This window comes from Ambystoma mexicanum, chromosome 1q, assembly GCF_040938575.1.
Source record: "Ambystoma mexicanum isolate Mex_15411 chromosome 1q, UKY_AmexF1_1, whole genome shotgun sequence".
In the NCBI taxonomy this organism is placed as follows: Eukaryota; Metazoa; Chordata; class Amphibia; order Caudata; family Ambystomatidae; genus Ambystoma; species Ambystoma mexicanum.
Window position 1 is genome coordinate 171,643,107 of NC_090922.1, and position 24,278 is coordinate 171,667,384.

Consider the following 24,278-nt stretch of genomic DNA (forward strand, 5'->3'; position numbering starts at 1 on the left):
AATTCAAGAGGAATCGCACCTCTCCCCGCCCCCCCTTTGCCCCAGTCACCCCGTCCTCTTCCCCGCGCAGAGCGCTCCTCCCGAGGCCCCTGCAAGTGACCACCGGGGCTGCGGGAGGGGAGGGGCGGGGAGAGGGAAGTGGGAGGGCGGGACGGAGCGCCAGGGGGTGGGCTGCCGAGAGATCGGCCGGGGAACTCCTCTCTCCTGACTGTCAGAAGCCTCCAGACGCCGCTGACACGAGATAAGTAAAGCGAGATCTCCCGGGGTGGGGGCAGAAAGCGGAGCCTCTGGGATGAGCAGGAGCAGCCGCCCGGCGCAGCAACTCCCAGTCCAGAGCCCAGAAGAGACCTTCAGAGCCCAGGCCAGCCCAGCCAAGCGGAGCCCAGCAAGCGGAGACCGAGGCGCTAGACGATAAGCCCGGCAGAAAGTGCGGCTGAGGGCGAGCCAGGAGGCGCCAGGCAAAGCGGAGTCCAGCTCGGCATCAGCCAATCAGAGCCCGGCGAGCCGAGCTCAGCACCAGCCAGGCATCCGAGCTCAGAGCAAGGCAAGCAGAGGCCAACCTGCGAGGCTGCGATTGGAAGCAAGCCAAGAGGAGCCTAGCAAGCCAGGGGCCAGCTGATCAGCAGCCAGAAAAGCAGAGCCCATCACCAGACCAGCAGAACCCATCACCAGGCAGGCAGAGCCCATCGCCGGGCAAGCCGAGCCCAGCACCAGAGAGCCCATCAGCAGAGCCCATCACCAGGCAGCAGAGCCCATCACCAGGCCAGCAGAGCCCAGCACCAGAGAGCCCATCACCAGGCAGCAGAGCCCATCACCAGGCCAGCGGAGCCCAGCACCAGCGAGCCCATCACCAGGCAAGCAGATCCCAGATAGGGCCAGACCTGACTGCAGGGTCCAGCCTCCAAAGTAGACTTCAGCCAACTGGCCTGACCGACGGCACAGGGGCGAGGAGCGCAGGAGAGACCAGCCTCTAGGAAGGGCTCCCCCGCCCGTCGGCCGGAGCAGCAGGTGAACCCCCCGGCCCGATGACGGCGGAGATGGCGCAGCCCTCCTCGCAGCCCCAGAGCAGCCCCATGTCGGCGGGGCCCGAGAAGCCGCAGATGGGCGGCGGCGGCGGGCCTGCGGCGGCGCCCGCCCTGGAGCCCGCGTCGGCGGCCGGCGGCGGCGGCGGCGGCGCCAAGGCCAAGAAGAGCAGCGCGGGCATCCGGCGGCCCGAGAAGCCGCCCTACTCGTACATCGCGCTCATCGTCATGGCCATCCAGAGCTCGCCCAGCAAGCGGCTGACGCTGAGCGAGATCTACCAGTTCCTGCAGAGCCGCTTCCCCTTCTTCCGCGGCTCCTACCAGGGCTGGAAGAACTCGGTGCGCCACAACCTGTCCCTGAACGAGTGCTTCATCAAGCTGCCCAAGGGCCTGGGCCGGCCCGGCAAGGGCCACTACTGGACCATCGACCCGGCCAGCGAGTTCATGTTCGAGGAGGGCTCCTTCCGCAGGCGGCCCCGCGGCTTCCGCAGGAAGTGCCAGGCCCTGAAGCCCATGTACAGCATGATGAACGGCCTGGGCTTCAACCACATCCCGGACTCGTACAGCTTCCAGGGCTCGGCCGGGGGCGGCCTGTCCTGCGGGCCCAACGGCCTGGGCCTGGACGGGGGCATGGGCATGATGAACGGCCACCTGGGCGCCAACGTGGACGGCATGGGCCTGGGGGGCCACCCCGTCTCGCACCTGGCCTCCAACGGGGGCCACTCCTACATGGGCGGCTGCACGGGCGGCTCCGGCGGGGACTACTCGCACCACGACTCGGGCTCCCCGCTGCTCACCGGGGGCGGGGTCATGGAGCCCCACTCCGTCTACTCCAGCTCGGCCTCTGGCTGGCCGGCCTCGGGGGGCCTGTCCGGGGGTCCCCCGTACATCAAGCAGCAGCCGCTGTCCCCCTGCAACGCCGGCAGCAACCCCCTGTCCTCCAGCCTCTCCTCGCACCCCCTGGAGCAGCCCTACCTGCACCAGGGCAGCCACAGCACGGCGGACCTGCAAGGTAAGCGCCCCTCCCGTTGCGTCCCGCGCTGGCGACCCCAATCCCTGCCTCGGGGCTAAGCGCCCCGCTCAGCCGCCCCCTGCCAGTCTAGCCTTGCCCCTGCGCACTTACTACCCCATCCTCATGCAAGGCCCCCCTCCCACAATGATTATACCGGGCTAGGCTATCCCCATTCCTGTGTAAAGGCCCCCCTTCACCCTCTTACCAAGCTACAAGGCCCACTTTCTTATATGAAACTATGCCAGGCCATTATTTGGATCAAGCTACCAGGCGACTATGCTTATATCAAGCTATGCCACCCATTGCTCCTATGTGCCTTTGCCAGTCCCCTCTTAATATCAAGCAGTGCCACCCCTTGCTCTTATGTCCCTTTGCCAGTCCACTCTTTATATCAAGCTATGCCACCCCTTGCTCTTATGTCCCTTTGCCAGTCCCCTCTTTATATCAAGCTATGCCACCCCTTGCTCCTATGTCCCTTTGCCGGTCCCCTCTTTATATCAAGCTATGCCACCCCTTGCTCGTATGTCCCTTTGCCAGTCCCTGCTTTATATCAAGCTATGCCACCCCTTGCTCCTATGTCCCTTTGCCAGTACCCTCTTTATATCAAGCTATGCCACCCCTTGCTCTTATGTCCCCTTGCCAGTCCCTGCTTTATATCAAGCTATGCCACCCCTTGCTCCTATGTCCCTTTGCCAGTCCCCTCTTTATATCAAGCTATGCCACCCCTTGCTCTTATGTCCCCTTGTCAGTCCCCTCTTTATAGCAAGCTATGCCTCCCCTTGCTCTTATATCCCTTTGCCAGTCCCCTTTTTATAGCAAGCTATGCCACCCCTTGCTCTTATATCCCTTTGCCAGTCCCCTCTTTAGATCAAACGATGATACCCATATGGTTATAACAACCTATGCTGCCCCCTGCACTGCATAATGCTGTGCCAGTTCGCTCGATCCGTGTGCCAATCTATGCAGTCCATTCATTATATGACGCTATGACCCCCTTCTTTGTATCCAGCTATGCTACCCGTATAGTTATCAAGCTATGCTACCTATAGCCTGGTATATAGGCCCCGCCATTGTTATCGCAGCTTTATATGAAGCTGTTCGCCTATACACGTTATTACTGCCCCAGCGCTTATACAATGTATAGGGGCCGCACCTTTATATTCAGCAATCCAACCCTTTAAATGCTGTAGCCGGCTGCATTCGGGGCTGGAAATGGAAGCGGAACGCAAAAGGCCGAACGCTGTTGTGGCAGTTAAATGACCAGCCAGAGCAGACGCACCCCTTCCCTCCCCTCCCACTACCGCCAGAATATCCACAGCCTACGTTTCTGCCGCCCTTTCCCACCTAGTCTATAATGTCCTCTCTGCCCCAGTGTGCGCCCCAACTACCATTTCAAATCCAGCCACACTACTTCAAAACCTACTCTGGAGCTTCGCCCTCTTTGCAATAGATGCCAGGGGTGCTTAAGTCCAACTGTACCCCGCAACCTCATGCTAACTATGCCTCCTCCCAAACCTGTGGCACCTTTCTGCGGTATTAATCCCACTAACATCGCCCTATTATTCTGCGTTCCCGATTAGCAATAGTTCACCCATCCCGCGGCGCCCTGCCCATGCCCACAGTCAGCTATAGCTCGCTCATCCCCTGCCCTTATCGCCATGGGTCACCCACATCGTTGCCCAGCTCAGCTCGTGCGTACGTCCCCGAATGAACCCCCATGTGCAGGTGTGCGCTGGTGATTTTGGATGTTGTTTATTTTAGGATAGCACCGTCCTGCCGACAGGATTTCCAAGCGCTTTACACATTTCGAAGGCAAGAGTTTGAAAAGCATGTGCAGTGTTTTCAGAACAGGGTAGGGAGATCAGACCAGATCACGCTTAGCAGGGAGCGTAGGGATAACAGCCGTCATTACAGAAGATGTTAAGGTCCTCATTGGACTCCATACTTGGCATTAGAGAACCCCGTATGGGCCTTTTTGCATCTTAGTTGCAGCAAACACCTTACTCTCAAAATGGGCTTTCATTTCTTTGGGTGTGTTTAGGGGCTCCCCTCTCTATATCTGTTTATCTACCTATATAATTACCGATCTACCTATACCTACCTACCTATCGTACAATCCTTTTGTATTTTTGTCTTTCACTCTCTCTCTATATATGTGTGTAATTTTTCATTTTGTATTTTTATCTATCTACCTTTAATGTTGTCTTTTTTTTCTGTGTCTTTATGTCTGTACCTGTCTATCCATCTATGTATCTACTCCACAGCGAGGCGAGTGCGCATGCTCGCATTCATACACTGTGTGTGTGTCTATATTTAAATCCGGTGGGACTAGTATCATTATATGCACGCCGAATACAGATTTGTATGGGCGCGCCAGGACACATACCCTCGCCCCCGTGTATGCAGACCTCTCCCTGTGTGTGGCACACAGTGGCTACGAGTACAAAAAATGGATTCAAATGGAGCACATTCAGTTATGGCCAGTTTGCACATTTGACGTCAAATGTTAGGTTTACCCGTATTCGCGGACATCCCGACGAGATGCCGCGATTGTCCGACTAAGAACTGAAATGACTTTCCACGCGCGCGATTATACTTCACTTAATGTCTCCAAGAAGCAGAGGCGAAAGCCCATGAGGGCGCGGAAAGCAATTTGCTGCGGGTCAGGAAACGGCGCAGCGCGATGATTGTCTCGGAGAGAGCCTGGGAATGCCTCGGGTGCGGGGGGGACTTGCGGATAAAATCTGCGTGTCTCAGGCGGAGGCCACCGCGGTGCCCGCTCCAGGGGCAGCGCGGCTCCGCCGCACTAAGTGCCCCGGCAGTTACCCGGCGGAGCGGAAGCAGGCGCCCTGCCAGGCCCGCGGAGGGCACGCTGCCACCCCAGGGGGCAGGCGCCCCTGCGTCCCGGTCACACGCTCCAGCTTGAGGGCTTCCCCCTGACCCTGGCAGGCGAAGCCGGAAAGCCTCCGCTATCCGGGCCTCTGCCGGCTGCCGTAGGGTCCAGGTCAGGCCTTAGCCTTCCAGGTCACGGTAACCCCGAAATAAAGAGAAGGGGGGTGTCCTGCGGGCATTCTCTGCCCATTCCTTTGCTATCTCGACCTGAGCCGCAGAATATCAGGCGTTCAGCTGAACTTCTGGGAGGGGTGTGCATGTGTTTGCCATCTCATTGCTATAAAGTGCAAAGGGGGGGTTATTCGCTTTGCCTCGCGCGCTGATCCAGGCGAAAAGGGGGCCTTTTCGGGCATCCCTTAACCCCCCTGTCCACTGGGAGACATCCCCTTGCTTGCCCATGAACTCAGATTAAGGGGCTCCCCTGCCCAGGAGAGTTGGGGTTCATTTTGAATAATGTTCCTGCCCGGGGCGTTAGTGGACATCAGGCTGCCTCCCTGACTCGTAAAGGGAGCACAGAAGAAACCCTCCGCGGCCAGAGGAGGAAATGGAGGCCAGGAGCATGCCACTAACAAAAGGGTGAAGCTGGAGACCAAATGTACACATACGGCCTGATGTACAAAAGCGTTTTTCAATGGGGAAGTCCCATTGAAAAACGCTTTGCGTCAGGCCCGGAGAATGTGATTGAAGAGGAATAGATAAGAGAGTGTCCGTGTACTCTGGGCTACAATAGTCTCGGGAGGACAGCTCAGTGGCAAAGTGCTCGCCTTGGAAACCAGAGGACACGGAGCAACACGGGTTCGATCCCCGGGTTCGTGCTTAGAAACCTCTGGGTATTAAGCGCCTTATAAATAACCTTTTACATCATACCATAACACAACAGAGATCCGGGGACTCACAGCACTGACCGTGTAAGGCACCACAAATCAAGGAATCAACCAACAACCGTGACTGCACCTTCAACCCGAGAAAATGGCGGTGTGAGGCTCGGCCTCTGTGTCCATGGATACCGCGGAGGGATTAGGATTACAACTGTCAGCAAAATACGACAGAGCCAAGCCGGGGCACAAAGCTAGGTTAGATTCCAGAGCCAGCGGGCACGGGTGAGAGAATGGGAGGCGCTACGCTACCCGCAGCAGGACTGGCACGGGAAATGGGCGCAGTGTGGAGTCGGCTTCAAGACTCTGTTACTCTCAAAGGATTCATTCCAGAGGAGAATGATTCGGCTCTGGCGTCTGCTGCACTCGAGTGCTGTCTCCCAGTGCAGTGCACAGCGTGCCGCAGACTGAACAGGGTGTTTCAGACTGCACTCGTCCCAGTACAGAGCACTGCTGGCTGCACTGGTCTCAGTATACGGTGCACGCACTGTGCTGTACTAGTCCCCGCATGGACCACTGCAGGGTTTAGCTGCACTCGTCTCAGTAAAAGTTGCATAGTGCTGCCCTCTTCAGAGCTCGATGTTCTGTAACTACGCTGGGCCCAGTATAGGGTGTGCTGTGCTGCACGGTTTCCTTTATAGAGCACTGCGTGCTTCTGCTAACTGGTACCAGTACACAGTGCTGTTATGTTTCCTCTGTCTAGCACTGCGTGCTGCGGTTGCACCGTATTGTGCAGGTTCTTCCTTAGGGGACTGCGTGCTGCACGTACGCCAGTCCCAGGGGCACAGCACTGCACTGCTCCTTCGGTAAAGCACTGCGTGCAGCAACTCCACTAGGTCCAAGTATAGGGAGCACAGTCCTGTAATGTCCCATTTATGAAGCACAGTGCTCTAACAGTCCCTCTAAAGAGCATAGCATGCTGCCGCTAATCTGATGGCCCCAGTAAACAGTGCATGGTGCTATGCGGGTCTCTTGATAGAGCACAGTCTGCTGTAACTATACTGGAGTCAGTATACGTTGCACAGAGCACTGTGTTCTGCAGCTTCCCTGGTCCCAGTATAGGGTGCAGGGCACTGTAGCGAGCGGTCCTTCTGTGAAGTGGGGCGTGCTGCACCTACATTGGTCCCTGTGTAGGGTGCACAGTGCTGTACTGGTCCCCGTATAGAGCACTGCAACTGCACTCGTCCCAGTATATGCACGTGGATGCAGACATTGTACTGGACCCAGTGCATGTAGCAGGGTGCTGCAGTTACACTGGTCCCAGTATAGGGTAGTCTACTGCTCCTTGTACAGAGCACTGTGAGCTGCAGCTGTCCTGGGCCTAGTACCCATCTCGGAGTGCAAAAACTGCACCGGTGCAAGGCATATGGCACAGGGTGCTGAAGCTGCACTGTTCCCAGTTTGCCCTAGTGCGCCTTGTACTGTGTACTGGGAGCTGCAGCTGCCCTGGTCCTAGTACCCATCTCGGAGTGCAGAAACTGCACCGGTGCAAGGCATATGGCACAGGGTGCTGAAGCTGCACTGTTCCCAGTTTGCCCTAGTGCGCCTTGTACTGTGTACGGGGAGCTGCAGCTGCCCTGCTCCTAGTATCTGGGAAGGATAGCTCAGCGGCAACGCTCTGGTCTTGTAAGCAAGACTACACAGAGGAGCACGGGATGCGCGTAGAGGCTGGAGCCCGGCATAACGCGCAATAGAAGAAACCAGTGGAATTGTTATGTATCCCAGAGGGAAGCAGCGGCACTGATCTCTGCGGGGGTGCACAGTGCTCGGCTGCTCCATGTTCAGAGCGCTGCAGCTCGGGCGCTACTCGTCCCAGTACACGGTGGCCCGGGGCGCGGCGCGTCCTGTGCGCAGCAGTGGACGCATCATTCTCAGCGGAGCTGCTCCCAGAATAGGGTGCATAGCGCGGCTGCACCGATGGTGGAGCCTGAGTCGCCGGCCTGGAGACGGGCTTCGTTGGGGGCGGCCGCCCCAGGCTTCACATCTGTTTCGGATTTGAGATGTGATGGACGGAGCTCAACACAACAGGGCTTGTGTCTGTAGGGCCTGGCAGCTCTCGCTGCGCGGCCTGCCCTGACGTCAGCACATCCCCAGACGGACACCGAGATTTCCTTCCACTTCCACCATGGCCGTGTTTAGCGCCACATGCCGCCGATGTCACCCTCAGGGCGCCTGCTGCTCCTAGATATATATATAAAAAAAACCAATCACAATGTATGTATCTGTGTGTTTTCGTGTTTTCTAACGCCTGCGTGGCAATCCAAAACGCTTCAAGGCGCCAGGAGGAAAAAAGGGAACAGCCAGCATGTAAGATTCTGTTAGAGAGTGAGAGACAGAAGGGGGATCAGATGGAAAGGGGGGGCTGGGAGGTGTGAATGTACATGCACGTCGAACCATTAACAGGAGAGTTTAAAGGCAGCGGAACGCAGTTTACACAAAAGTTCCCCAGTCACCAGGACAGCCGGATGCTTCTTAGATCGGTCAGACACCCAGGGCCTGATTTACAAAGCGTTTTTCAATGGGAAACCCTATTGGCAAAACGCTTTGTAAATCAGTCCCTGGGCCCTAGCGTCTCGCTTCAGACTACCCACGCCCTGGGTATTAAGCGCGTTATAGACAACCATTTACAAAGAGGGATTTGGAAAATGAGAGCGGAAGTATATCCCCCACACCCCGCAAACCAATTAAAGAGGATCAGAACTCCTTCCTTCCTTCCTTCCGGTGTAGCATAAGGATATGATAACACATATAACTAGTACCGTGAACCCCCATGTTTAAATCACCGAAGGTTCTGACTTTGGTAATTTAAACTGTTCCATTGGTATTAAAACGGCCATCATTATTACATCTTTAATGTTGTCAGCTAGTGATTTAACAGCCACCAAAAATCGAATTAATATTCGCATGCACTGTTGTAAATGCTCTTTTATTTTCGTGGTTGGTCCAGACTGCGGCCTGCGAAAGGGTCATTCGCCCTACAGCCATTCCAAGCCGTAACAATGGCAGTAGGCGCTATAGAAATACAAACAACAAAACATATATCACCCCCGCCCTGCAGGACACATCGGTGTTCTGCTGCCCCTCACCTCGTGCACGCAACGCCACACATATGTGCCAAGCCCGTGCTCTCGTGCTGTCTGCGCGCCTACAGGCGCATACGCCGCTCAAGGCTGCAATAGGGCGGGCGTCAGACTTCGCGGTGCGACGGACGTGCGCCGCTTTCGGCCCAGGCTGCGGCCCGAACCACGGCAGACGGCGACAGTTTAGCACAGATGGCGCGGCTTTCCTGCACATTCCCGGCCCTTGCTTCCACACGCACCGCAGCTCCTCGCCGCACGCACCTTAAAGATGGCGCACGGCAAATAGACACGTTGAGCTGAGCGAAGAAAGTTACCCGGGGTGGATGGACTGAAGCGTGTCACCCGTTCACAGGAGCCCCCGGTACACGACCGAAATAGCCGCCCCCACACAATTGATGCCTCTGTGCGGCCTTTAATGATTACACCGAAACTTGCATCCACGCCAAGGTGGGATCGCAAAGCCGTGGAAAGGAGCTTAACATTTATATCTTTTTTCTTCCGGAATAGCGTTGTTGGCTTTCACGTGCAGGCTTAGGCCACGGTGTTTGAAGCGTATGTATTCACGTGTCACTCTTTGGATATCATGTAACATTTTAGACGGGTGAGTGGAAAGATGCCGCTTGGTCTCGCCGGCGCCCTGATGCACGCACCCCCTCCCACTCGCCCCCCATGTACATGGGCGGGATCTCCTCCTCTGCCGCAGGGATGTCGCCGATCTTAAAACAGAAGACAAGGGCGTGTGTCCGAACCTGGCTGCTCGGATGTCCAGCACGCAGGCCCGAGTCATGCAATATCTGCACGGTTCCAAGTGACTTTGCCCTGCCGGAAAGTGACTTTGCACTGACGACGCAAACCCCGATTAATGGAACTGTCAAAGTGATTTTTGCAGTGCAAGTCAATGCAAGTGCTCATTGTTGCAGTACAAAATGACTTTGCACTGCAAATATACACTTTGCACAGTTCCATGAATCGGGGTTTGTTTTGGCAGTGCAAAGTCACTTTGAAGAGTGCAGATATTCCATGATTCGGGCCCAAAGGGTGACCCCACAGTCTGCCCGACCACTGCTGAGGCCAAATGTTGGGGTGCTGTTAGTGACCAGGCAACGAACCCTAGAGCACGGACTTCAGCACTCGAAAGGTCGCTGGCCACACAACACACCTCCAGTGACAATACACTCGCGAAGCCACCGGGGAACACGCGGGTGTGTTTACCCGACCATCGGGGAACACGCGGGTGTGTTTACCCGAACACGGGGAAAATGCGGGTGTGTTTACCCGACCACCGGGGAACATGCGGGAGTATTTACCCGTCCACAGGGGAACACGCGGGTATGTTTACCCGACCACCGGGGAAAATGCGGGTGTGTTTAACCGACCGCCGTGGAACACGCGGTTGTGTTTACCTGACCACCAGAGGGACACGCGGGTGTTTTTACCCGACCACCGGGGGGAACACGCCGGTGTGTTTACCCGAACACGGGGAAAATGCGGGAGTATTTACCCGACCACAGGGGAACACGCGGGTATGTTTACCCGACCACCGGGGAAAATGCGGGTGTGTTTAACCGACCGCCGTGGAACACGCGGTTGTGTTTACCTGACCACCAGAGGGACACGCGGGTGTTTTTACCCGACCACCGGGGGAACACGCGGGTGTGTTTACCCGACCACCTGGAAACATGCAGGTGTTACCCGACCACCGGGTTTTAACAATGTCTCTGCCGAACTCGAAGACTAGGTTTACTGTTTCCGACCTCACGATATTTCCCCAAAAGACTCAACCGAACGGTTATTCGTCTTCAAAAAGAGGCGACCGAGTGTCTGGCGTCGAAACCACAGCTTTAAACAAAGAAGCATGTTTTAGTACAATGTTCTACAGTTACAACGGACTTTTACGACTATTACGAAAACAAATAACAATTACAAACCATCATTAAAACACATCAATCCATTTCCATTCCATTAGCATTCAAGAATCCTTATTATGAGTGGCTGGTGACGTCACAGTTCTGGGTAAAGGTTTTGCTTGTCACTAGATGACCACATTATAAGCAAACCCAATTTAACTCGTACTTAGTGAAAATATATCACCAAAAATCCAATTCTTTAAAACGGCATTTGCACTCCTACTGCTCTGCAATAACTAGCCGCAGTAGATTAAGTACAATAACAGACAGGGGGCGACTTCTATAGCGCCCTGAGCGGGCAGTCGGTCCGCTTCTAACATGAATGTTTCAAGGGCACTCGTTCTGTAAGTCACAGCTGCCTAATATTCGCCCAGAAACACCATCTCCATGTGGGCCCCTTCAGGGGCCTAGTAATAAGACAGCGCACGTTGGGCCTGATGTTCAAACGTGTTTTACAATGGCGCAATCCCATTGGAAAACGCGCTGTAAAACGGGCCCGTTGTTTCCCGGGTGCAGGGGCGGCTGGACTGCGCCTGGCCGAGTTTCCATTGTGAGCACTCGAGAGACAGCCCTTGAGGTCCAACCGCGCCAACCATTCCGACGAGACTCGTCCACTCGGCAATTGTTTTAACTCGCGTGGGGGTTTGCAAACTGTTTACCTCGTCGGGTAAATCTTTCGCGGAGGGGGCTCTCGCAAGCATCTTGTCTGCGCGGGTGACAGTCTGCTGGGCTTGTTGTGTGTCCGTGGGGAGAGATGCAAAGGGCAGGTCGGGTGTTCTCTGAATGCACTGGAGAGGGCGGGAAGTGTTGTGTGTACTTCCTCTACCCTGGTTGGCTGCTTCGGGCTTTTTGTCTTGGCTTAGGTAGATGGAGGGTGGCTGCCAGAAGCCCTCCTGTGTGTCATGTCTCTGCTCGGATGGTGTCCGTTGCTAGTTGCTTGTTTTGTCTCTGCTGGTGATGAGTTGAGCTGAATGTGTGTTCTGTCTGTTCTGGCTCTGCTCGGGTTGGCTGCTGGCTGTGTGTTTGTGTTTTTATCTACTGATGATGACTGAAGCTATTCTGTGTGCTCTATTTCTGCCTAGGATGGTGTATGTTGCTGGTTGCATGTTTTGTCTCTGCTGGCGATGAGTTGAGCTGAATGTGTGTTCTGTCTGTTCTGGCTCTGCTCGGGTTGGCTGCAGGTGCTGGCTGTGTGTTTGTGTTTTTATCTACTGATGAGGACTGGAGCTATTCTGTGTGCTCTGTTTCTGCCTAGGATGGTGTATGTTGCTGGTTGCATGTTTTGTCTCTGCTGGTGATGAGTTGAGCTGAATTTGTGTTCTGTCTGTTCTGGCTCTGCTCGGGTTGGCTGCAGGCTCTGTGTTTGTGTTTTTATCTACTGATGAGGACTGGAGCTATTCTGTGTGCTCTGTTTCTGCTCAGGATGGTGTATGTTGCTGGTTGCATGTTTTGTCTCTGCTGGTGATGAGTTGTGCTCTTCTGTGTGTTCTGTGTCTGCTTAGAATGTTTGCTGGTGTGCGCTTGTTGTTTTCTCTGCTGATGAGGACTGGCGCTATTCTCTGTGTTCTTCCTCTGCTCGGGGTGGTGTCCTGTTGCTGGTTGTGTGTTTTTTCTCTGTTGGTGAAAACTGCAGCAGGACTGTGTGTTACGTCACTGCTCTGGGTGGCTGTTGCTGCTGCTCCGCTCGGGATGGCTGCTGCTGGCTGTGTGTTTTTTCTCTTCGGGTGAGGACTGGAGCAGTGCTCTGGGTGGCTGTGGCTACTGCTTTGCTCGGGATGGTGGCTGCTGGCTGTGTGATTTTTCTCTGTTGGTGAAGACTGGAGCAGTACTGTGTGTTACGTCACTGCTCTGGGTGGCTGTGGCTGCTGCTTTGCTCGGGATGGCTGCTGCTGGCTGTGTGTTTTTTCTCTGCTGATGAAGACTGAAGCAGTACTGTGTTCCGTCACTGCTATGGGTGGCTGTTGCTGCTGCTCCACTGGGGATGGCTGCTGCTGGCTGCGTGTTTCTTCTCTTCGGGTGAGGACTGGAGCAGTGCTCTGTGTTACCTCACTGCTCTGGGTGGCTGTTGCTACTGCTTTGCTCGGGATTGCGGCTGCTGGCAGTGTGTTTTTTCTCTGCTGGTGAAGACTGGAGCAGTGCTCTGTGTTCTGTCACTGCTCTGGGTGGCTGTTGGTGCTGCTTCGGCTGGGATGACTGCTGCTAGATGTGTGTTTATATTCTGCTGTCGAGGACTGGGAGCATTATGTTTGTTCTGCCTCTGTTTGTTGATTTGATGGCTGGAGGTCATTGTTCCCCATCCACATGTTTTGCTGACTTGTGTTTGCTGGTTAAAAGGGGGCTGGGAGTTCTGTCCTTTTTGGGGGTGTTAGGGTTGATGCCCTCTCTGTGCATAGGATGGCACGAGCGAGCTAAACATAGTCAGAATGTCCTCCATGCTGTCGGCGGTTAAATCTCCCACATAGCTCGTGCAGTGGCAGTAGCTAGATGTTGTGTTACTGCTCAGTTTTGTACTGGTGGTGGAGTGTTGCTTATGTTATGTCTTTGATGGGATTGGCCAGCATTGGCTAAGTGTTCTGAGTACTTTTTTTTTGCGCTTTATAAAACAATTTGTGACCTTGAAAGGACAGTACAGGACCAGGCTCAAGCCGGGCTGATATCGATCCAACAGGACTGCAAATGTCAACCACACTCCACCCATCCGGCACCCATGGAACATGCGCTGTTGCCTTGATAAAGACCCAGAGAGCTCGAAACATTTGTCGGCTGACCACCCATGAGCACAATAAACTATACCTATGACACTATCAGCAAGTTACAAAGACTACAAATTATTTTACAAAGCGCAAGGTATCTATCTGAGGACAAACTAACCACAATACTGACAAGAGGTGTGGGCAACACATCCACAAACGGTGACCTAGCAGCTTACAAACCCTAACCAAACAATAACAAATGAGGCACTGAAGCGCAAGTGGATTCCAAAAACCTAGTGCCCAACCCTTTTGGTAACCGATAAAGGACATACTGCAAAAAACATAAACTAGGAGGTAAAATGGAGAAGGGTAACGTTTTTGGAAGTTTGGGTGCATCAAGCTTCAATAAGCCTGTAACGCGAAATAATTGTGCATTAGCGTAAGAGTACGTTCAGAGATGTCTGTAGACCAGGGAGAACTGACGAGACGGAAGGTTTAACATTGAATCTTGCCAACTTAACTACATGGCTGCATGATGGATTTGAGATGTGCTCAAACACCCCTTCAAGCATGTCGGCTTTCTTTAGCCGGGACTACGGTTAATTTCTCCCACCAAGAAAAACTCCAGAATAACAATTCTGGACATGCCAAGAGTTTTTCCATAGTGGCCACGTGAAGAAAGAGCGTGTAATGTGAATGTGGCAGGCAAGACGTAGGGCAATGTAAGGTCTCTGCGCAGCACATGTTGGGGTCGGGGTGTGATATGGGTGTAATGTCACCAGGAGAACATTACATTAATACAGTTAATGTTGTAAAATAATGTGCGGCAGGCTGGCTAGGCCAAAGTAGATAAACAATTATATTAAGGACCACACTCTAAGGGGGCAGCTGTCCAAAATGGCAACACTCTAAGAGGGCAAGTGTCCTTCATAATGTCTGTATGCAGAAACATTCTTGCGCCATAGACATAGGCTTTGAGGCTTCCCTGCACTGACTGGTGTGTTCAACCATCGCCCTAAGGAACAGGCGATCTACTAGTGCTCACTAAATGTTCCTGGAATAATTCAAGCTGAGGGTTATAAACATGTCACGAGCTAGATGCCCAACATGTTTTGTCCCCACTGTGATTGGCCGGGCGTATGCCCTGCTACTGAGGGCTGAAGCTACGCCCTCTCCATGGTGCATGCCTATTATGAGGGACTTGAGATCATTGCTGTCTTTGGCCTGGCCCTGAAACAATTGACTCTCTCTGGATACTGGCAGGAGATTGGCCTGGCTGCCAACGGCTGCCTCTATGCCTTCTCTACGGGTTATCACTCCAGTCAATGACTAGTGGGACTCCATCCCTGGAGTGGTTAGATGAAGCTGGAGTTTCCCCGTGGCCTTCTCCAGCTGTGAATGGAGGGTCAGTATTGGTTTTGCTCTGTGCTCTAGCAACAAGGTGGCTAGATGTGCCAAGTGTTCTCTATTGACACTCCCCATTGCAGACTCGGACTGGCCTATAGGGCAATAGGCGCATGGCCAAACCAAAAACACAAAATACTGGCCTGCCACTTTATTGGCCAATATCATGAGTTAATTCACTCTGAGGCTATTCGTTGTCAGTAGTGTTGCTAAATACATTTTCTTTAAAGTTCACAATCTTCACCACACTTTATCAAATAACTCCCCCCTGGTTGCTATTCAAACAGTGTCACAAAAGGAATATATAGCCATTTGCAACTGTGGGGCACTTTTTCATTGGTGCCCAAGACAATTTGAGGGCCCAGTCCGACACTGCCCTAGTGTGAATGGCTGCAGCAAGTGTTGTCTATGGTGTGTCCCTGATGTGAACGGTTGTGAATGGCTGAGCTAAATATTCTCTCTGGTCTATTCAGAATGTGAATGGTTGAGCCAAGACTGTTCTACTGTCTATCCCTGATGTGAATAACTGAGCTAAATGTTCTCTATGGTCTATCCCGGATACGAATGGCTGAGCCAAGTGTCTTCCGTTGTCTATCCCTGATGTAAATGTGTCCTCCATGGTCTATCCCTGATGTGAATGGCTGAGACAAGTGTCCTCCATGGTCTATCCCTGATGTGAATGGCTGAGCCAAGTGGTCTATCCCTGATGCGAATGTGTCCTCCATGGTCTATCCCTGATGTGAATGGCTGAGCTAAGTGTCCTCCAAGGTCTATCCCTGATGTGAATGGCTGAGCCAAGTGTCCTCCATGGTCTATCCTTCATATGAATGTGTCCTCCATGGTCTATCCCTGATAAGAATCGGTGAGCCAAGTGTCCTCTATCGTCTATCCCTGATGCGAATGGCTGAGCCAAGTGTCCTCCAAGGTCTTTCCTTGATGCGAATGGCTGAGCCAAGTGTCCTCCAAGGTCTATGGTCGAGCCAGTTCTTCGCTATGGGCTATTGTTGTTGTAATTGGACTTAATGAGCTGTTGCTCTGCATGGTGCATTCCCACAGTGAAGGCCCATCACTAAATGTTCTCCCTTTCTGTCTCCTCCAGGGATCCCGCGGTATCACAGTCAGTCGCCCAGCCTGTGCGACCGGAAAGAGTTTGTCTTCTCCTTCAACACCATGGCTTCCTCGGCCATGCACCCGGCAAACAGCGGCTCCTACTACCACCAGCAGGTGACATACCAGGACATCAAGCCGTGTGTCATGTGAAGCCATACGGGGGACAACAGCTGGTGACACGCCAGAACCTCTGCCTAGGAACCTAGACTCCTCCCCACCCGGGAACCCCACCTCTGCCAGAACCGGGTACCGGCCCCGATTGCCTCCTCCACCCCGGATCCGGCCCGAGGTATGGCCAGTACAGGTCACCCAGGAGTACTTGTGGAACATGTCTCAAGTCAACTTCAAAGTTAAGGTCCCTGACCTGCAAGGGGAAAGTGAACACTGTGCTGTTTTCATTTTTAATTTAAAAAAATAACTTTACCACTTGAGCAAGTCTTCCCCCAAAAGACATTGCCTGACTTTTTTTCCCCCAAAGAACACACAATTTCAAGATTGACAGAGGCTGAGCACTCCAAAAAATACCGAAAAAATGTACTTTTAGTAATCTTTTGAAGATATTTTTTTAAAAAATATAGTACGTTTAAATTTAAAATCAAGACAGGGGTGCAAATGAAAAACAAACTTATCAGACTACGGTCCATTGAAAAACGCTTTCTTAAACCAAGCCCCAGAAGTTTGATAACACCTTCCATGTATGTCTTATACAGAAAGAAAACTTGCCCATCCAGTATTTTCCCTCCCAAATAACCTCCTCTGCAGTCAGGATGCTGCTATCTGTGGCGCACGCTTCCCCAATTCTTCCAAGGCACATCCTGCGAAAAGCTGAAACACGCGCACCTGTGTTTCCCCGGAGTCCTCTTCTGTTGTTGGAGCGACGCGTTTGGACCCTCCCAGAGGTATCTTTATAACGGTTAAAACCCTTGCATTTCCAATACGTTACTGTAGAGCCAGGCCGCCTGCGCAGGCCGGGCGCGCCTGACGCGTAGCGCTCAAGATGGACGCCGCGGCGACCTTACTGTGCTCCAATTCATGGGTCCAGGAGGGGTCTTTGCAGAGATGTGACAGCACTTTTTATTAGCAAAGCCCATCCTGTTATTTATTCTCCTACGTTTATTCTTGCTACTATCAAGAGACACCTCATAGCCTCGATTTATCAGTATTAAAACGGTGTACTTTGTTGGCAATATTTGCCGTGAAGAACTTTTATAGACACTAAATGTAAATTTAAAAGGAAAACCGGAACAGTTTTAAAACCAAATCTCCATATGTTTTATATAAGTGTATATATGTGGACTGTTTTTTTCCCCCTTTGTGTACGTTATTTTTTTATTTTGGCTGTGACACATTTTTTTTAAATTTCCTTCTGCACTGTAAAAATAACAAATATGTTTCACCGTTGTCTACGTTTTTTTTAAATGTAAAAAAAAGGAAAACCCTGAATAACACGGTCTGCATAGGAAACGCCAAAAGTGTATTAAAAACAATCGGTGTTAAGTGTTGTACATATGGCTGCCTTGCTCGATTTCTATTGGGGAGACTTTCTGCACGCGAAACCTATGGTTCGCTGATTCTAGGAGTTAATATATTGTATTTTTTTTTTAGGGTGGACAGTGTTACCCAGATCCCTCCGCCATTCCAACCAATCCTGAAAAAGTCTAAGAGTATCTTTAATAGTTTGACGAGTCGTGAGACGTGTAAGTTTCAGTTACATGACACGTCATCCTTTTGTTTTGAATTTAGCATTTAAAACACACATGAACAGGGTGGAGTGAAATGCCGCTTTTGGAATACTAACGAAACCCGGGCAATATCTCGGTTATTGCCACAGATGAAAAAAAAAAAGTCGAAATATTCTTGAAATCCCCAAGTTAAAGTGATGGACGACAGTAATATATAAGGCATGGATTGAAAAAAAACATCCTGATGTTAAAGACGGCGTACATTTAACTGACACACATCAAACTTAAAAAAAAAAAAAACATTACTGTGGTATCAATCCTGTTGGCCATTACCTTTCTCCCTTAACATACCTCACTCATTACTGAAGTGAACCCCAAATACTACCCATGAATACTTTTCTAGTTTTAATGCATGGCTTTTCGAGATGGCATTTCACGACATGCGAGTCATTTATGTAGAGTTATCACCGGGATATTTGGGCAGTTTCAAATGTGTGTTTTTTAAGATCTATCTCTTTCAAAAGGCGTTTCTACAACTAACTACTTTGGCTTTTTATGCAAATAGAAGCGAGCACGAGTCCTTGTTTTATGTAGTGCGCAGTGCGCATTTATAGCGCTGTTTAATTCTTATCAGGGAACGCTTGTCTGCAGAAAGACGTGTGTGCATCGTGTCTGCGTTTTTTGACTAAAAAGCAAAGAAAAAAGACTCCTTATTTTTCATTTCGTTTGTGTGTTGCGCTTGTGAAATGGTAAACAAAGTGCAGTGAGAGAACATTTTAGAGTGTGTTGGAGAGAGGAAGGCAGTTTTGTGTAATTTTTTGCACGCAGCAGAGCAAGTGTTTGGTTGCACGCGGCACGTGTATGTGGCGACGATTCCCCTAAAGAAAGGCAAAGGGTACGTCGTGTTTTGCGACTTGATTGTAAAGACCGGAAGTGCAGGGCCGGTTGTACGCTTCCGCGCGGTGCGCAAGCGGTGCCCAGTTAGACGCGTTTTACAGCAAGGACATGGGGCGCCCTGCGCGTTTCCTCTGCGTTGCTTCAGTCGCTGAACAAGATACAACTAAGGCGCGGCTGCCGCTTTCCCTAAGAACGGTGCACATTTTCTAAACTGTGCATGTCCGAAATATGGTTATATTTTCCCGATATTTAACTGCTTCTCGTGAGAACTATGTGAGTGCCAGAAACGACCAGAAGTCGCCTGCATAATATCTGTTCCTGCCCGGAGATGCCCGGGAGAAGCAGCGCAGCACCCCACGCTGCGTTTCTCGGGTTCTTCCCTCGGTATAGCGTCTGTGCGCCATCAGGCATAGACTGCCACGCAGCTAGCCAGCGTTATTCACCACAAACACCTTCCAATTGCTGCAAGGCGCTTTGAAAGTACAGAACAAGCAAGACCGTCCAATATATATGCTAGGTCTTTTTTTAGTCTTTTTTTTCATATCGCCACAAAAAGCTCTCATTTGACAAATTCTGATAAATTCAGATGTCCACACCTCTCAATTTAGGGCTGTTCAGCTTAAAAAGCAATCAAACAGTGTGTGTATAGTGCTTCAGGCTGGATGATCCATTTCTAAGCGCGGCAATTCCTGTTATTATCATCTAGTTTAATTGAACTCAGTTGAAGGACTGAGGCAGAGACTAGCCTAGGTTTAACCTGTGTGTCACCCACCCGACAGATACTAAAGTATAACACACCAAGACACCTGCCTGCAGCAGCAGCTCAGCCTTCTCTAGGCATGCATAAGAGGAGCCTGGCTGACCGAAGCACCATTATCACCATGGCAGTATCTTTATGCAATCCTGTGAAAACTATATGACATAAGGCCTCTGCTGTCATAACTTCCAAGGCTACTTCACCCGATATTCAACGCCCTATGAATGATCTACTGTGTCCAGTTTAGCATGTCCGATATTCACCTCCCTATGCATAATGTGCTACTTAGTGTTTAAAAAAAGTAGGCCTATTTAGCACAGTAAATAATCATATGCATAATCTATTGTGTCCAGTATAATATGTCCGATATTACCCACCCTATGCATAATCTACTGTGTCCAGTATAATATGTCTGATATTCACCGACCCTATACATAATCTACTGTGTCCAGTATAATATGTCCGATATTCACCGACCCTATGCATAATCTACTGTGTCCAGTATAATATGTCCGGTATTCACGGTCCTATGCATAATCTACTTTGTCCAGTATAACATCTCTGATATTAACCACTGTATGCATAATCTATTGTGTCCAGTATAATATGTCTGATATTAACCACCCTGTGCATAATCTACTGTGTCCAGTATAATATGTCCAATATTCACCGACCCTATACATAATCTTCTGTGTCCAGTATAATATGTCCGATATTCATCGCCGTAGGCATAATCTACTGTGTCCAGTATATGTCCGATATTAACCACCCTATACATAATCTACTGTTTCCAGCATATGTCCGATATTCACAGAGCCTATGCATATTCTACTGTGTCCAGTATAACATGTCCGATACTCACCGCCCTATGCGTAATCCACTGTGTCCAGTATAACATTTCTGATATTCACTGCCCTATACATAATCTACTGTGTCCAGTATAACATGTCTGATATTCACCACCCTATGCATAATCTCTTGTGTCCAGTATAACATGTCTGATATTCACCGCCCTATACATAATCTACTGTGTCCAGTATAACATGTCTGATATTCACCACCCTATGCATAATCTCTTGTGTCCAGTATAACATGTCTGATATTCACCGCCCTATACATAATCTACTGTGTCCAGTATAGCATGACTGATATTCACCACCCTATACCTAATCTACTGTGTCCAGTATAACATGTCTGATATTCACCACCCTATGCATAATCTACTGTGTCCAGTATAACATCTCTGATATTCACCACCCTATGCATAATCTCTTGTGTCCAGTATAACATGTCTGATATTCACCGCCCTATACATAATCTACTGTGTCCAGTATAACATGTCTGATATTCACCACCCTATGCATAATCTCTTGTGTCCATTATAACATGTCTGATATTCACCGCCCTACACATAATCTACTGTGTCCAGTATAACATGTCTGATATTCACCACCTTATGCATAATCTACTATGTCCAGTATAATATATTGAGAACAAGATACAATTACAATTGCACCTTCCTGAAATGGGTTTGATGTAGAACTCGAGGCAAATGAAGGGAAGAGGCCAAATTCACAGAAGGTTTAGCGTGGTGCAAAGTGACTTTGCACAGCAAAAATGCACTTTCCACCGGGCTTAATTCACAGAGCGGAGCAAAGTGACTATGGACTGCATAAGTACTATTTGCACCACGCCAAATGGGCCTAATTTGCACAAAAAAGAACAAGGTCTGTGCTACTTTGTTTTTTTTTTAAAACTCAGGTCTATTTAGCACAGTGCAAAGAGTACTTTTGCAGTGCAAAGTGACTTTGCTCCGCAAAGATACACTTTGCACCGCGGTGTGAATTAGACCCAGTTCAACATGTTTGTTGGCAGTGCTAAATTACTTTGCACTGCACTAAACTTTCCATGAATTAGGCCCTTCGTGTTTTTTTGTGAATTTGGCCCATTTAGTAGGGTGCAAAGAGTATTTTTGCAGTGCAAAATCACTTTACTTCGCTCTCTAAATTAGACCTGGAGCTCTGTGAATTAGGCCCAGAGAGTGTATATGCGCAAGCGCGCGCTCACATACATTTGAAAAAACCGAAACGTTGATACCATGATTAGGCAAATCAACTGTTTATTTCTTGACTTGAGCAAAAGCAGACCCCATGCTGTGATCCCTTAAAGAGGGCAATTTCGCAATACTCTAAGGGCCTGATTCACAGATGCGTTTTAGAATGGCGCATTCCCATTGGAAAACGCTCAGTGAATCAGGCCGCACACCTCATCTGGGCATCACTATGTGGTTTTTCTTCCAGCTGATGCTATCATTTTTTGTTGACATGGTACCGCTGACTAGATAGAAGGAGAACCTATTTTTCTTTTTTGTGTTTCTTTAGTATTTTATATTTTATATTGTGCGTGTGGTTGATGGATTTTATTTTGAATAAACCTGATGGCGTTTGAGATGGTGGATTGAGATATATATATATGTACACACAGTGCTCATCGCATCCTGCCAGCAGCATGGATCGCAAATGCACACTTCTATACACGAACAGGGCAGGGCCTGCGTGCACTAGAAGGGCTGGTCTGAGAGTGGAAGTGCCATATACCCAAGACCGAAATAGCCATTTGCGCCATGCCCTCCGCACCAGTGTATGTCAGGTGGAGGCTTAAAAGAGGGGTGAACGTGAAGGGAGAGTAGAGAGAATCGTGCATGTGTAGAGTGCAGAGACGGCCGTGGGTTCCCTGCTGCCCCCCCCCCCCGGCATCGCGTCGTTCTCATGCTTTAGAGAGTTCTTTTACTCTGTGCTTCTGTGCTTTGGGTTCTGCGTGCATTAGGAACCAGACGGGCACAATGAGAAGGATGATGGAGCAGCACCTACGCCCTGCACCCATGACCATTCCTTAGATTCTAGGGGCCGGTGGGGCTCGGCAACAGAACAGTTGACATGCCACTGCCTTACACATAAAAATGCTTTGCTGCAATGGCAGCTTGCGTGAATCAGCGCACAACCAGCCGATAGCCACCAACATTATCTCCAACCTCAAAGGCCACATTCGCTGACTGCACACCACAATATCACGTTGGAATAATCGACCCATCCTGCACTCCAGCCCTTGCCCTCAAAGAGGCCCAGGATTTAGCTACAATACGAGCCAGGGGCATGTCCACTTTGCTGGGGGTTGCTACAAAACCCCGTTTACCCAGTCCTCGAGCCAGGGGCATGTCCACTTTGCTGGGGGTTGCTACAATACCCTGTTTACCCAGTCCTGGAGCCAGGGGCATGTCCACTTTGCTGGGGGTTGCTACAATACCCTGTTTACCAAGTCCTGGAGCCAGGGGCATGTCCACTTTACTGGGGGTTGCTACAATACCCTTTTTTTCCCAGTCCTCGAGCCAGGGGCATGTCCACTTTGCTGGGGGTTGTTACAATACCCTGTTTACCCAGTCCTGGAGCCAGGGGCATGTCCACTTTGCTGGGGGTTGCTACAATACCCTGTTTACCCAGTCCTGGAGCCAGGGGCAAGTCCACTTTGCTGGGGGTTGCTATAATACCCTGTTTACCAAGTCCTGGAGCCAGGGGCATGTCCACTTTACTGGGGGTTGCTACAATACCCTTTTTTTCCCAGTCCTCGAGCCAGGGGCATGTCCACTTTGCTGGGGGTTGCTACAATACCCTGTTTACCCAGTCCTGGAGCCAGGGGCATGTCCACTTTGCTGGGGGTTGTTACAATACCCTGTTTACCCAGTCCTGGAGCCAGGGCCATGTCCACTTTACTGGGGGTTGCTACAATACCCTGTTTACCCAGTCCTGGAGCCAGGGGCATGTCCACTTTGCTGGGGGTTGCTACAATACCCTGTTTACCCAGTCCTGGAGCCAGGGGAATGTCCACTTTGCTGGGGGTTGCTACAATACCCTTTTTTCCCAGTCCTGGAGCCAGGGGCATGTCCACTTTGCTGGGGGTTGCTACAATACCCTGTTTACCCAGTCCTGGAGCCAGGGGCATGTCCACTTTGCTGGGGGTTGCTACAATACCCTGTTTACCCAGTCCTCGAGCCAGGGTCATGTCCACTTTGCTGGGGGTTGCTACAATACCCTGTTTACCCAGTCCCCGAGCCAGGGGCATGTCCACTTTGCTGGGGGTTGCTACAATACCCTTTTTTTCCCAGACCTCGAGCCAGGGTCATGTCCACTTTGCTGGAGGTTGCTACAATACCCTGTTTACCCAGTCCTCGAGCCAGGGGCATGTCCACTTTGCTGGGGGTTGCTACAATACCCTGTTTACCCAGTCCTGGAGCCAGGGGCATGTCCACTTTGCTGGGGGTTGCTACAATATCCTGTTTACCCAGTCCTCGAGCCAGGGTCATGTCCACTTTGCTGGGGGTTGCTACAATACCCAGTTTACCCAGTCCCCGAGCCAGGGGCATGTCCACTTTGCTGGGGGTTGCTACAATACCCTTTTTTTCCCAGTCCTCGAGCCAGGGTCATGTCCACTTTGCTGGAGGTTGCTACAATACCCTGTTTACCCAGTCCTCGAGCCAGGGGCATGTCCACTTTGCTGGGGGTTGCTACAATACCCTGTTTACCCAGTCCTGGAGCCAGGGGCATGTCCACTTTGCTGGGGCTTTGAAAGTGTTAATATGCCAATATTCTGCTGGATAAATATGAAGTGCATGTCCAGATTATGGCTGTGGGCCTGTTTAGTGTCGAGATTTTTGTGGAGATATTTTTGCGTTCTCAAATATGACCTGGAATGTTGCAATGTCCACTGACAGCGCATGAGGCTGCTTTGGCAAACCTGGTTTTCTGTGTGCTTCCCACCGCAACAGCCTTATGGGGGTTGCCTACAGATCAGATTCACTGAAAACAATGTGAGAAATATTATCCATGGGTCCTGTAGCACCCCCACAAAGTACAGTACATAAACACCATCACTAGGTACCGAACCAAGACGCGG

General features: G+C 51.0%; 1 protein-coding gene across 1 annotated transcript; it reads left to right on the plus strand.

Annotated features, from left to right (window-relative positions):
* The first annotated feature begins 225 nt into the window (after positions 1 to 225).
* FOXF1 (forkhead box F1) lies at positions 226 to 17,500 on the plus strand. The gene is made up of 2 exons (XM_069636517.1): positions 226 to 2,034; positions 15,985 to 17,500. Exons 1-2 carry the CDS (start codon positions 1,026 to 1,028, stop codon positions 16,143 to 16,145), a joined length of 1,170 nt encoding a protein of 389 aa, XP_069492618.1. The 5' UTR covers positions 226 to 1,025; the 3' UTR covers positions 16,146 to 17,500.
* The last annotated feature ends 6,778 nt before the right edge of the window (positions 17,501 to 24,278 follow it).

Coding starts and splice junctions, on each gene's coding strand:
- FOXF1 (XM_069636517.1), top strand. CDS start 1,026: ATGACGGCGGAGATGGCGCAGCCCTCCTCGCAGCCCCAGAGCAGCCCC. Junction 2,035..15,984: donor CAGCACGGCGGACCTGCAAG/GTAAGCGCCCCT, acceptor TGTCTCCTCCAG/GGATCCCGCGGTATCACAGT.